Source organism: Microtus ochrogaster, unplaced genomic scaffold (genome assembly GCF_000317375.1).
Source record: "Microtus ochrogaster isolate Prairie Vole_2 unplaced genomic scaffold, MicOch1.0 UNK87, whole genome shotgun sequence".
Taxonomy (NCBI): Eukaryota; Metazoa; Chordata; class Mammalia; order Rodentia; family Cricetidae; genus Microtus; species Microtus ochrogaster.
This window is the reverse complement of record NW_004949185.1, coordinates 1,037,109-1,050,226: the sequence shown is the minus strand read 5'-3', so window position 1 is coordinate 1,050,226 and position 13,118 is coordinate 1,037,109. Positions and strand designations below refer to the sequence as shown.

The 13,118-nt window shown below is 54.7% G+C and overlaps 4 protein-coding genes across 6 annotated transcripts in view; 2 read left to right on the top strand and 2 right to left on the bottom strand.

Moving 5' to 3' along the window:
• LOC101994656 (RT1 class I histocompatibility antigen, AA alpha chain-like) overlaps positions 1–13,118 on the top strand; it is a 629,094-nt gene that overhangs the window by 553,482 nt on the left and 62,494 nt on the right. The window lies entirely within an intron of this gene.
• Positions 1,352–3,004, top strand: Ltb (lymphotoxin beta). The gene is made up of 3 exons (XM_005370837.3): positions 1,352–1,513; positions 1,855–2,158; positions 2,511–3,004. The coding sequence occupies exons 1-3, from the start codon at positions 1,352–1,354 to the stop codon at positions 2,948–2,950; spliced, it is 906 nt and encodes a 301-aa protein (XP_005370894.1). The 3' UTR covers positions 2,951–3,004.
• Tnf (tumor necrosis factor) lies at positions 6,509–8,297 on the bottom strand. 3 transcript variants are annotated; one of them, XM_005370838.1, is made up of 4 exons: positions 8,112–8,297; positions 7,420–7,474; positions 7,196–7,243; positions 6,509–6,927 (listed from the first exon to the last, which is right to left on the bottom strand). In XM_005370838.1, exons 1-4 carry the CDS (start codon positions 8,295–8,297, stop codon positions 6,509–6,511), a joined length of 708 nt encoding a protein of 235 aa, XP_005370895.1. The 3 variants fall into 3 exon arrangements, with proteins under 3 accessions (XP_005370895.1, XP_005370896.1, XP_005370897.1); XM_005370839.1 differs by having other exon boundaries at positions 7,420–7,471; XM_005370840.1 differs by lacking the exon at positions 7,196–7,243.
• On the bottom strand, positions 9,568–12,125 carry Lta (lymphotoxin alpha). Its single transcript, XM_005370841.2, has 4 exons — positions 11,430–12,125; positions 10,882–10,986; positions 10,694–10,793; positions 9,568–10,503 (listed from the first exon to the last, which is right to left on the bottom strand). Exons 2-4 carry the CDS (start codon positions 10,975–10,977, stop codon positions 10,091–10,093), a joined length of 609 nt encoding a protein of 202 aa, XP_005370898.1. The 5' UTR covers positions 10,978–10,986; positions 11,430–12,125; the 3' UTR covers positions 9,568–10,090.

Below are 13,118 nucleotides of genomic sequence, written 5' to 3'. Positions count from 1 at the left end.
TGCCTGCTGCACCAGGACCTCCTGCAGGGACTGCAGCCCTGCCTCCTGCACCAGGATCTCCTGCAGGGACTGCAGCCCTGCCTGCTGCACCAGGATCTCCTGCAGGGAACCACACCCAGGCTTCCTGCAGGCTAGGCAAGCACTCTCCCCAGTGAGCCGCACCTCCAGGCTACTTCTCATATCTTTCCCGGTTGCAAGCATCTCTCCACGTTACCTCTGAGCTGCTCAAGCTCAGTATTTGTTTCCTCATTTTCTTCCCTTGCCACAGGAAGATAAAATTTACATATAGTAAAACGCAGAAATCTGAAATTAGTACTGTTTTGCTAATTAAAAAAAAATGAAACCCAGTAGTCAAGCATTCTGTCAATGAGCTCCACTCACATCCCAGACACAGCCTTGTACTCCTTCTGTGCCTCAGTGTTGAGGTTGAATGTGCAGTATAATAAAGACTGTAGCTGGCAGCCAGCATATTCTTTAGTGTTCGTGTTGGCATTGTCACCCAAGCACATAGTCCCGGCTGGGACACAGGAACTGCAGGGCTATCAGGAAGGGGAGATGACCTGAGCTCTTGGTCCAGCCAACTTCCTTACACCTAGTCATCCTTGGGCTCCAATCAGCTGCCCCCTCTTCCATTGATTTAATTCATTAAATCCAATGAATTGCTAATTCGCTCATCCATTTAGCGAATGCTTCCAAATGGGTGAGGCACAGTGTGCCTCCGGATTGCTCTATTATTGTGTCGTTCCCACCATTCTTCCCCAGAGAGAGCAAGGCTGAGGCCTCTTCACGAAGTCCTATCACATCCGTGGACCGGATGAATCCTGCCTTTCCTACATAGTGTTGGTGGTGAAAATAGAAGAGGCCAGCCATGGAGACAGGGCCATCTCAGGGTACAGACGCGCAGCTGCCCCGATGTGGCCCCCTACTACATCTCCTAACGTGTGTGTGTGTGTGTGTGTGTGTGTGTGTGTGTGTGTGCACAGCCCTCCGTCCAGCACTGGCCTGTGAGGTCCAGGAGCATGCAAGACCACGTGAAATACCTGGAATCCTGCCTGGCCTTTACAGTCTCGTTGTCTGGCCTTCTGCAAGCCACCTTCCTTCCCTGGGTTTCCTGCTAAGTCCCCCTTCACCTTTACCTTGAAAAACTCTGCCACATCTCCTTCCCCAGTTCAGAGAACCTAGGCATCCAGCCTCCCCACCCTGACCCAAGCTCCGGGTAAACAGGAAGTTGTGTGAGGGGAGCAGGGGTGTGCGGAAAGTCCCCAGCAGGTGTGTGGGTCTGCAGGGAGGGGGTGGCCCTACCCCTGAGGTATGAAAGCCCTTGTCCCCCGGTTCCTAGTGCTGAGTCTGGATGGGGACACGGGGGCTACAGGGTCCGGGTGGGAGGCCCCAGGGGAGGGGCTGCCTCTTGCTGGCTGTGGCAGGAGCTACTTCCCTGGTCACCCTGCTGTTGGCAGTGCCCATCACTGTCCTGGCTGTGCTGGCCTTGGTGCCCCAGGATCAGGGACGACCGGTGAGTGGCTGCAACAGGCGCCAGAGGGCTGCATCTTGTGGACGTTCATTGACCTCTGTGCTTTTGCCTCCCTAGCTCAGCTGGTGGCTCTCGCTAGAGGGCATGTCTGGTCTGTCTCTGCCTGCTGTCCGTGCGGTCCTACCCTGATGTTGCAAGTCTCTTCCTGATACCCAGCGCCTGTCTTGCTGCCCAAGAACATATGTTTTGTTTGCTCTGCCTCCCAGCAAGATGCATGCCTGGCAGGGTGCTGGAGGTAGCTCTAGGGCTGGGCTCTATGCTGGGAGGTGTGGAGCTGCCATCAGCTGAATCTGAACTCTGGGCATTGTGACCCTACCATCCAGGTTGAGAAGATCTCCGGCTCAGGAGCACAGGCTCAAAAAAGACGGGATGACAGTAAACCATCTTGCCTCTTGCCCTCACCTTCCCGCCTCTCGGGGACTCCTGACCCCCGTCTGCGTCCCGAGATACCCTCTTCTTCCAGGAATCCAGGCTCCCCATCTCAAGGGCCTGTTGCACAGCTCCCTCAGGAGGCATCAGCATGGGGAACCACCCTGTCTCCAGTCGTGGATACAGGGGTTCAACGGCTGCCAAAGCGGGAGCCAGACACTGATCTCAGTCACAATCTTCCTGCTGCCCATCTCATTGGTAAGCATCTGTTAGACCTGAAGTCCAGCTAAGCACCTCCACAGCGAGCGAGGGTCTGTTGGCTCTGCTGTTACACAGCGGGCGCGTTCCCACTCCCCACCACCTTTACCCCTGCAGCCTCCACCCGTCCCAGTCTTTTCTCTGTCTGACTTCTCTGGAAGGAAACAAAACCCCGCCAGGATCTGGCCACCTTAGTCCCCCGGGAGGTAGCCTCCTTATCCCTGCCCCTCCCCGCTGAGTATGGCCAAGTGAAAAAGACCCCGCCCCTCCGCTCTGGGTCCCTGCTCACGCGACCCGGGTCCCCCAACCTAGAGACCACGGCCCGAGAGCTCACGCCTGTCCCTCTCTGCAGGCGCTAGGATGAGCGGGCAAGGGCTCGGCTGGGAGGCGAGCCAAGAGGAAGCGTTTCTGAGGAGCGGGGCGCAGTTCTCCCGCACCGACGGGCTGGCGCTGCCGCAGGACGGCATCTATTACCTCTACTGCCACATCGGGTACAGGGGCAGGGCGACCCCTGCCGACCGCGGCGGCGCTCGCTCGCTCACACTGCGCAGCGCCCTGTACCGCGCGGGGGGCGCCTACGGGCGGGGCTCCCCGGAGCTGCTGCTAGAGGGGGCGGAGACCGTGACCCCCGTCTTGAATTCCGGCGGGTACTCTTTGTGGTACACGAGCGTGGGGTTCGGCGGCCTGGTGCAGCTCCGGAGCGGCGAGAGGGTGTATGTCAACATCAGTCACCCGGACAAAGTGGACTACAGGAGAGGGAAGACCTTCTTCGGGGCGGTGATGGTGGGGTGACAGCCGACTGCAGCCCTGGAGGATCGGCTGACCGTGCGAATGTGTGAATCACGATGTCCGGAGAGTCGGGGAGCCTGGGACCCCATGGTGGGGGCGGGGGCTGTAGGATATGGATTTTGGAAATAAAGAATGTAAACCATGCTGGCGCGTGCCAGCGTCGTCACGGAGATGCAGACGTGGTTTGATTCTGGGTAGCCGTGCAGGGGTGGATGGCTTAGCTTTGAACGGTGGACGCCTGTTGTGTTGTGTCCGCCCCCTGGCTCTAACACCACGGGTTCAGGTGGAAGGGAGAAGGGACAGTTAAAGCCGGAGACTTCCCCTTAGCATCCTGGTCCAGGAGCCCCTCACATCCCCCTTTTCTCCTGGCTTCTGCCTCACTGTGAGAAGCATCAACACAAAGAAAGTTCGTTCCCAGAGAGAAAAATCCCAGAAGACCGAAGACAAAGCATTGTGGGCCCATTAGCTTACCGCTGCTACCTGCCTGACGGCTTTTATTTGGTTTTGTTTGTTTTGAGACGGGGTCTCGTATGTAGCCCTGGTTCTTCTGGAACTCACTAGTAGACCAGGCTGACCTCAAACTCACAGTCATCCACCTGCCTCTGCACCTTGAGTGCTGGAATTAAAGGTGTGCGCCTCCAGGGTCTCTGATAGCCCATTCTTTGAGGAGGGGTCAGGGCAGTCCCAGGCACACTGAGGGGCAGACTAAGGAAGTGAAGGGCAGGGAGAAGGGAGTGGGTGGAGACTGGTCCCTGAGGAGGAGCTGCACAGAGTGGGTGGAGACTGGTCCCTGAGGAGGAGCTGCACAGAGTGGGTGGAGACTGGTCCCTGAGGAGGAGCTGCACAGAGTGGGTGGAGACTGGTCCCTGAGGAGGAGCTGCACAGAGGAAGGAGATGCCCTGGGGTCCTTTCTAGAAAGAAACGGAAAGTCCTCACCCTGAGTTCACACTTGAGGCACCCCAAAGTTGGGCAAGTGGGAGGCCCCTAAGATGAGTAACTGCAGCCCCCCACGCCACGGCTGGAGGAGGCCAAGGAGAACCCAAGGCTCTATGTAGGTCACCCTAGTGGGTCACCCCACACCCTGCACGAAACCACGTGCTTGGTTTTCCCCTTTCTGGCTACTGGGGTGAAGAAAGACCCAACCAACTGTGAGCCCAATTAGGGCTGCCACTCTTGGGGGTCCACTTTTAATTCTTCCTTTCTTTCCTTCCTTTCTTCCTTCTTTCTTTCTTTTTCAGACAGGGTCTCAGTATGCAGCCCTGGCTAGCCTGGAACTTTCTATGTAGACCAGACTGGCCTTGAACTCACAAAGATTTACCTGCTCAGGAGTGTTGGGATTAAAGGCATGGCTACACACCCACTCCTTCTCTGTCTTTGCTTGCCTGCCCAAGGGCCTTCCAGGGTGAGAGGGTGACCAACTCTGCCAAGCTCTAGCCAGCCTTCTGAGTCTCCTCCACCTAGTCATTGCCTTCCCTGTAAAACCTAGTTTTAGTGAAAAACCCCATTAAGTTAGTTTAGCAAGCTCCCTCTCCCATATTTGATCAGCCCCGTCATCCTCCGCAGTCCCTGGAGCGATGTCTGATCACCTGGCCTGTCTCGACAGGCGCCTCGTCTGATCTGTTTAGACAGAGTCCCCCTACCCCTCACTCTCTTTCCTCTTAGTCCTTCGCCATTCCCAACGCCCACCCCGCTCTGCCTCGTACGGCCCGCTTGCTCTCGCTGCACGCTCTCCCGCAAGTCTCTGCTCCGATAACTGTAATTCTGAATAAAGTCAGCCTACATGCTCCAGCAAGTACTATTGAATAACAACAACAACAATAATGAATTATTATTATTATCATTACTCTTATTATTGTTGGTGTTGGGATCTAATCCAAGGCCCTGCATGTATGATTAAGTAATTTTTTTAAAAAAAAAAAAAACAAAGTATTTAAACAAGGTGTTTTTCTCTTTCTAACCCACCCACCCCCTGTAGTCATCATTTGTCCAAACACTGGTGAAACCAAAGCTGGCAATGGCTCCTTCACCCACGGAGTACCTCTCTCTTTGTTGTTGCTGTCTCGGGTTTGAATTCAGGACATTCCATACGCTAAGCGCTCACACACACACACAGACACACACACACACACACACACACACACACACACACACACACACAACTTTCAGCCGTTTGTCTTTTAAAAACTTTTCTCTCGTCTTCAGAGGATGCAAAGAACAAGCAGCTAATGGCTGGGAGGGAGGAAGAGCTGGCTGAGCCTGCCCTGTCCAGCACGGAACTCTGTCCTTCACGGAACTCTGTCCAGCACGGAACTCTGTCCAGCATGGAACTCTGTCCAGCACGGAATGCAGCTGAGCCCGCCCTGCCCAGTAGAGAACAGGGCACAGATGAAGGTTAGGCTTTCTCCCCACAGACCGTGCCCCCTCTGTCTCTGTTCAGGGGCAGAGGGGCGGGCTGAATGGTTCACGGTGTACAGTTAGTGTTTGGAGTCCAGACACCTGAATCTGGAACTTCCTTGGCTGTGATTCAGGTACCTGAGAATGTGGCTCCTCCCCAGCTCATCCCAGCCTCAACAGCCGGAAAGAATGGCAGTACTTTCCCAGCAGGTATTTGGAATTCCCAGAGTGGGAAATTCCCATGCCTATAGGCAAAGATAATTAGGTTTAGGCTCCTGTTTCCGGGGACAGGTGGGGAATGTTGGCTGGCTTTTGTTCCATGGGGTCTTAAGGGCCAGGACTGTAAAGTCTCAGATCTGGACCCAAAGACCTTATGCCTCCGGAGGGAAGACATTAGGGGTTGGTTTCCCACCTCCAGAGAGAGAGAGAGATGCAGACTTAATTCCAGGAAAGAAACTGTATTTCATTTTCAAGCAATCTTTATTTTTGACACTGACCCGTAGGGCGGTTACAGTCACGGCTCCCGTGGGGAGCAAAGGTTCAGCGATGTAGCGACAGCCTGGTCACCAAATCAGCATTATTAAGATACTTGGGTTAGATAAATACTTTGTTTTAAACATAAGCAAAAAAGAGGCAATGAGGCCAGGAGACCAGGTGGGAGTGGCTGATGGGTTCAGCTCTGTTTTCACAGAAAACAAGTCTATCTTAAGATAGCTCCCAACGCTGGGTCCTCCAGGACACCCTGGCCTCCCAAATAAATACATACAACAGCAATTAAATAAATAATAAATAATAAATAAATAATCATAAGTGCGATCATAAATAGAGGGGCTGGCTCTGTGAGGAAGGCTGGGCACTGAAGGGTTGGGGAGCATCCGAAGACAGGAAGGCCTGAGATTTTCTCTGGCAGCACTCTGAGCCAGAGGTAGCCTGAGCCCCCTTGGCGGAACTCAGGAATCAACATTTGAGGCTCCAGTGGATTCTGGAACCCCACAATCTAGGCTGCTATCCCAGGAGCTTGTGTTTCTGACTGTTAGAGTTGCTGAAAGTTCCGAGCTCAGAGTCTGACCCTGAGCATAATCCCCTTTCTAAGTTAGAAGGAGATGGACCAGGGCTTTGGGGATGGAAGTGGGGGCGGGGTAGAGAATAGATGGACATCCATCTGCCTCACAGAGCTATGACACCAAAGTAGACCTGCCCAGACTCTGCAAAGTCTAAATATTTGGGCAGGTTGACCTCAGCACTGAGTCGGTCGCCCTTCTCCAGCTGGAAGACCCCTCCCAGGTAGATGGGCTCATACCAGGGCTTGAGCTCAGCCCCCTCAGGGGTTTCCTTGGGGCAGGGGCTCTTGATGGCAGACAGGAGATTGACTTTGTCCTCGTAGGAGACAGCAATGCGGCTGACGGTGTGGGTGAGGAGCACGTAGCTGGGGCAGCCTTGGCCCTTGAAGAGAACCTGGGAGTAGACGAGGTACAGTCCATCTGCGGGTATCACCAGCTGGTTGTCTTTGAGATCCATGCCGTTGGCCAGGAGGGCATTGGCACGCTGGCTCAGCCATTCCAGCTGCTCCTCCACTTGGTGGTTTGCTGAGGGAGGGAGAATTGAGTCAGGGTGACTGTGTTAGTTCACACTCCACATCCTGCGCCTCGTGTTCTACCCACGCTTCACTTCCGGTTCCTGCACCCTCTGTGTTCCCACAACCCATTGGCCGCGAGGTCCTGGGTACCCCCACTAAGTCCTTCCTTTGGAGTCACCCCCCCTCTGACCCCAAGCTCTTGTCTCCTCTCACCCTGGCTCGACCCCCAGATCCTGTCCCTTCACTCCCAAGGTGCACACACTCAGTAGAGCTCTTACCTACAACGTGGGCTACAGGTTTGTCACTCGAATTTTGAGAAGATGACCCTGAAGGGAAACGAAGAAAGGCAAAGGTGAGACCCTTAGGCTTCCCAGCAAGCACCTGTCTACTTGAACCCCTATTTCCTTTCCTCCAAAGCCAAGCTTTAAGTTCTCCCCACTGCTTCCATCCCAGGTCTCATTGCCCCCACCCTAAGTTAAGAGAAGAGAACGGGGATACTTACTGAGGGTGAGGGTCTGAGCCATGGAGCCGATGATAGGGAGGTTGTTTGGGAACTTCTGTGTAGGAAGAGAAAGACAAGGTTAGTAGCCAGTCGCCGGGGAATCACTCACAAAGGAGAAGCCCCAGCTCTCTCTCTTTATCCCCGTGTCCACTCATCCTTTGTTGGTCCACTTGTCCAGCCACGCAACATCTTTCCGTGGAGCATCTTCCGTGCCATGTCTCCCGTTACCTCCCCTCATCTCTCTCCTTATCATTCACCCCTCCCTCATCGCTGTCTCCCCGTAATTATCGCTCACGTCTTCCCTCTTCTGGCTGCATCCTACCTCTCCCCTGCATCTCTACATCTGTATACGCATCCCGCCTCTCCCCCACATCTCTACATCTGTATACGCATCCCGCCTCTCCCCTGCATCTCTACATCTGTATAAGTGTCCCGCCTCTCCCCCGCATCTCTACATCTGTATACACGCCTTTTCATTCACTTGCTCCTCCACGCAGCCACGGAACAGAAGCCTGGTGAACTGGCTGCATGGGTCAGAGGTCCTGTCTCTTGCCTTTCTTTTTCCACCATCGCTACATGGGCTGCCCCTCTACCCTTCCACACTACCTGTGCCCGTCTGCCCACCTCATTCCCTCTCATGCCCTCCGGCCCTGCTTCTGCCTAAGTGAGACGGAGGCTTCCGAGGCGCTCACCTCTTCCCTTTGGGGGCCGATCACTCCGAAGTTCAGCAGACAGAAGAGCGTGGTGGCCCCTGCCACAAGCAGGAAGGAGAAGAGGCTGAGGCACAGGCAGCGACTGGAGTTCTGGGAGCCCCACGCCTTTTTGGGGAGTGCCTCCTCTGCCAGTTCCACGTCGCGGATCATGCTTTCTGTGCTCATGGTGTCCTTTCCAGAGGGAGATGTGGAACCTTGGGCCGTGGTGTGAGAGGGACAGAACCTGCCTGGCTGGCTGCTTGCTTTCCTGGGAGCTATTTTCAGGGTGTTTTGGAGTCGCTGTTCTCCCTCCAGGCTGGTCCCCTGGTGTCCTCGCTGAGAGAGCTTCTGCAGGCTGGGTGTGCAGACAGCTGCCTTTATAGCCCTTGGGCAAGAGGGCGGGGAAATGCTCTCATTCAACCAGCGGAAAACTTCCTTGGTGGAGAAAACCATGATCTCATGTGGAGGAAGCGGTAGTGGTCCTACACCTTCTGTCTCGGTTTCTTCTCCATCGCGGGGGCAGAGGTTTGGAAAGTTGGGGACACCCAGGCATCAAGGAATCTCCTCCCCCTCCCCACCAGGATTCTGTGGCAATCTTGGGCCAATCGCGAACTGTGTGTGCAGGACCCTGGGAGCTGAAGGCCATTTCCTCCCTGTCGTCTAGTGCTAAGAAATGTCTGTTTCGTTGCAGGGAGACCACACCTGGGCCTATCTACCTTTGATTTCTAGATGGGACCTCCATGGGGGTAGAAGCTGGCACTGGGGGTGCTTCTGACAGCCGGGTGCATGAGGGGGGAGAAATTGCTGCTGGAGAGGGAAGCCGTCTGGGCTCTTGAGAGGAAGTGGCTGAGGGCCAAGCAGCTTGAGAGTGGAGTGTGCACGGGCTTTGGGAGGGCTGGTGGCAGTGGTTGGGACAAGCATGGGACAGCCCCTGAGGGAATGAACTCAGTCCTGGAAATTCACAGACCCCCACGAGGCAAGCCTTCTCCTTTCATTCTGACCACGCTCCCACTGCTGCCTTCAGTCTCGGCTTCCAAAGGATTTTTTTTTTCTTTCATAAAGCCTCTGCCGTGTAGTCTTGATGTGTGGCCCCGTCTCCTTGGACATCCATATTGAGCACCCCTGCTGCCACAGTTTCTCCCACTCTTGTATCTTACATGATTCCCATATAACTCTTATGTGGTTCCCTTCCCCACCCTCCCAGACCTGGACACTCCCCCACCCGCTGGCCTAGTCCTCCAAACTCCCCGCTCCACTGGCTTGATCTCCCTGGCGCTGACTCCCACGAGTCCACCATGTATCTGGGAGCTGCCAGCTCCTTTACATCTCCTTGTTCTACCTACACCCCATGTCCCCTACTCCATTCCTTCAACAGACAAGGAAGAGGCACCCCCAAACCTGAACAAACACGAGCAGACAGAATCTCAGAGAAAAGAGGTTTATTGGGCGCCATCGATGGTGCAGACATCTCCTCGTGGTGTCTAGCCAAACAGTGCGCTCAGAGCCTTGTGCCTCCTTCTAAACCCCTTGGTCACTCACACCTGCTTCTCTCTCCCTTCGACGAGTCCTGTCCTGATGCCACCTTACTCTTTGTGTCTGGAACCTGGTTGTCATCCGATGCCTTTCAATTTCTCTCCTCGTTCTATTCTCCATAAATAAATAACTTAACCTTTCCCTTCATAAATAGCCTCCCTTCCCTGTCCCCAGGCATCTCCCCACATCTGCCCCTTCTTCACATCCAGGTCTCTACCCCACCAGACCCACAGAGACCCTGCTCTGTGTCGGACTTGTAGGCAGGCTTGACTCCTCAGTTGAGCATCTGAGGTGGTTCCTCTGGAGTGCCCCGGACTCCTGTGAAAGCTCTGAGTGTTTTTGGTGGGGAAGGCTTGAGACTGTGGGCACGGGCAAAGGAGAAGTGGTGTGGCCCTTAAAATGGTCAGAACGGAGGCTTGGAAACCAATCCTGGGTTTTTCTAGATTCTACAGAGCAAAAGCTCCGAAGAACACGCTGCTGGGGCTGAAGTGCAGGTGGGAGACGCCGTCTGTGTGCGTGGACAGCTGGTCTCCCTTACTGAGCAGGAACACAGCCCCCTGGTACATTGAGCGTACCCACGGTCTTTGTAGCCCTGGATACACGGACTTCTGTGCACTGAGGAGAGGCACATGGAAGGGGTACTGGGAGGAAAACAGCTGGACCTCGTGGGCCAGGTAGATGGGAGTAGGGATGGCCCTGGGGGAGCAGCTTTCCCCTGAGAAGACCACCTGGGAGTAGACGAAGTAGAGGCCACTGGTGGGGACCAGGAGCGAATTGTTGTTCAGGGAGAAGCCATGTCGGAGGAAGGCACGGTCTGTGTTCGCTCTCCAGAGCAGTGAGTTCTGTTTGCTGGGGTATCCTAGAAAAGGTCATAAGGTGTTGAGGGTCAAGGTCAGAAGTCACCATCCCGGAGGAATCAGGCACTGGGCAATGGGATGGATTTTGGGGGGGGGATGCCTATCTTTAGGTGGTGAGATGGGGTGATCACTTGGACCCCTGGGCAGGCAGAAGGAGAGCCAGGGACTGGATCTCTGGAGGCAGAAGTTTACCAACAAGATGAGCAGCAGGTTTCAGGATGCCATGACTCAGATGCTTCTGAGGGGCCTGATGAGCCGTCCTGGCAGCTGAGAACCGAGCACCAGAGACTCCCTAGGAGACAACAGAGTTGAGAGGATTCTAAGACTCCGGGTATGCTAGGCCACCCCAGCAACGCACCCCCATTCTCCTGCTGCCTCACCTGGGCCCCTAGAGGCAGGGCCAGCAGCAGCCCCAGAAGAAAGACAGGGGGGGCGCTGAGCACCCTCAAGAGGTAGAGGCGTCCAAGTGGTGTCATGGAGAGAACCTGCAGAGAGAGAGAGAGGGAGAGAGAGAGTGTGCATCAGGGAGGCGGGGCACACAGCGGAAGACAGATCTTACCTCCCAGTTGAGACAGCTACCCAGAGATACAGGGCGAGAGACAAGAGAAGGGGACAAGATACAAGCAGGGGAACCCTGCCTGAAGCGTGCAGTGGGTAGGGAGAAAGAGAAAGAGCCAGAGACCGGACGAGGAAAGAACCACAGAAGAATCAGACAGTGGGTGACAGGGACAGAGAGAGCGCTTGACAGACGACCGAGTTAGACACCACGGGGAACAGACCAAAAGTCAAAGCCACAGGGACCAGTCCCAATAAGGCTGGGGATCCAGGCAGCTTGTACAGGAAGGGCTGGGGCCCAAATAAAGAGGCAGGATCCTGAGGGATGCCTGCGACGGGGTAAGCCCAAGGAGATGAGGCAGGAGAGGCTCACCTGCAGTGCGGGGTCCTGGGCGCTGGCGCTTGGGTCCCTTTATAGAGGAAGCGGCAGTGTGGCAGGCAGCGGGCGGGTTCTAGGTCGGGGCTGGGGCCTGGGGAAGCCCCCAGGGCTTAGAAGATGCTACTGTTTCAGTCGAAGGCAGGAAAGGCTTAGGCCACAGGCTAGGGGCTCAGACTACTGAGTTCTGGGAAAGGGAGTTGGGTCAGGGGAACTGTGGGCTGCAGGGACTATCAGGGAGCAGGGTCAGGCCGGGAGTTCCAGGCAAGGGACGACAGGCAGTTCGTGGAGAACGAGGGCTTACAGCTGGGCTGTGGCTGGAAGCCGGGTTCCCTGAAGAGCAGTGGTTTGTAACACGTCTGCACCCTTGGCTGCTCACAGGCTTCTCTGCATGTTTCCTTCTCCATCCTCCCTGGTCACATCTGGAGGGCTCGGTAGCCACATGTGGCTAGTGACACCTTTGTTTTTTTTCAGGTTTGAACCCAGGGTCTAATGTATGCAAGACAAGCCTTCTGCCATGGACCTAGACTCCTCTTCCTCTGTTGGTTTTGGGGGTTCAAGTCACACTTGCTCCGGTAAACTTATTTTCTGGCCTCTGTCAGTTTCATGGCATGAAGTTCCACTAGGTATCCCCCATGGTCTGGCGCCCCTTACTCCCTAGAGCAGTGGTTCTCAACCTGTGGGTTGCAACCCGCTCAGCAAACCTCTGTCTTCAAAAACTATTTACATTATGAGTCATCACAGTAGCAAAATCGCAGTTATGAAAATAATTTTATGGTTGGGGTCACCACAACATGAGGAACTGTCTTAATGGGGTCACAGCGTTAGGACGGTTGAGAAGCACTGCCCTAGAGTGTCCAGGTCTGGAAGATGGTGGGGGGGGGTTCAATTACAGCCCACCACTCCCATATACAGTAAGGCCCCAGCTCATTCCCTGCAGGTCAGAGTCCTTCAGATTTCTCCACAGGGTCTTGTCTAGAAGCAGCACCTGAGGAGCCCTCACTGTCCGAAGGGCCCGGGGTACAGCTCAGGAGGTACAGCTCAGGTAGCTTGCCTGCCAGGTGTGGAGCCTTCACTGTCCGAAGGGCCTGGGGTACAGCTCAGGTAGCTTGCCTGCCAGCTGTGTGTGTCCATCCCACATTCCCAGATTTTCTTTTTCTTAAAACAATATCTTAAAATGTTTATTTATTTTGAGGGCTGAAGAAATGGCTTAGCAGTGCAGGGTACTGGCTGTTTTTCCAAAGAACCAGTGTTCAGTTCCCAGCACCTACATGTTGGCTTAGTATATCTGTAACTCCAGGTCTGGGGGATCTGACACCCTCGTCTGGCCTTGACAGGCGCTACACTCACTTGGTGCAGAAACATAGGTGCAGGCCAATTCCCATACACAACATAACATTTAGAAATATATTTATTTATTCTGTGTGTGTGCACGTGAGTGCAAGGAAGTGCCATGGACCACACGTGGAGGTCAGAGGACAACTCTCTGGAGTTGGTTCTCTCCTTCTGCCCTGTCAGGCCATGAGGAAAAGGCGGCACTCACCTTTACCCACTGAGCCATCTTCCTGGCCCACCTTTTCGTCTGTCTTAGAACAATTTCTTCTTCTTCTTCTTCTTCTTCTTCTTCTTCTTCTTCTTCTTCTTCTTCTTCTTCTTCTTCTTCTTCTTCTTCTTCTTCTTCTTCTT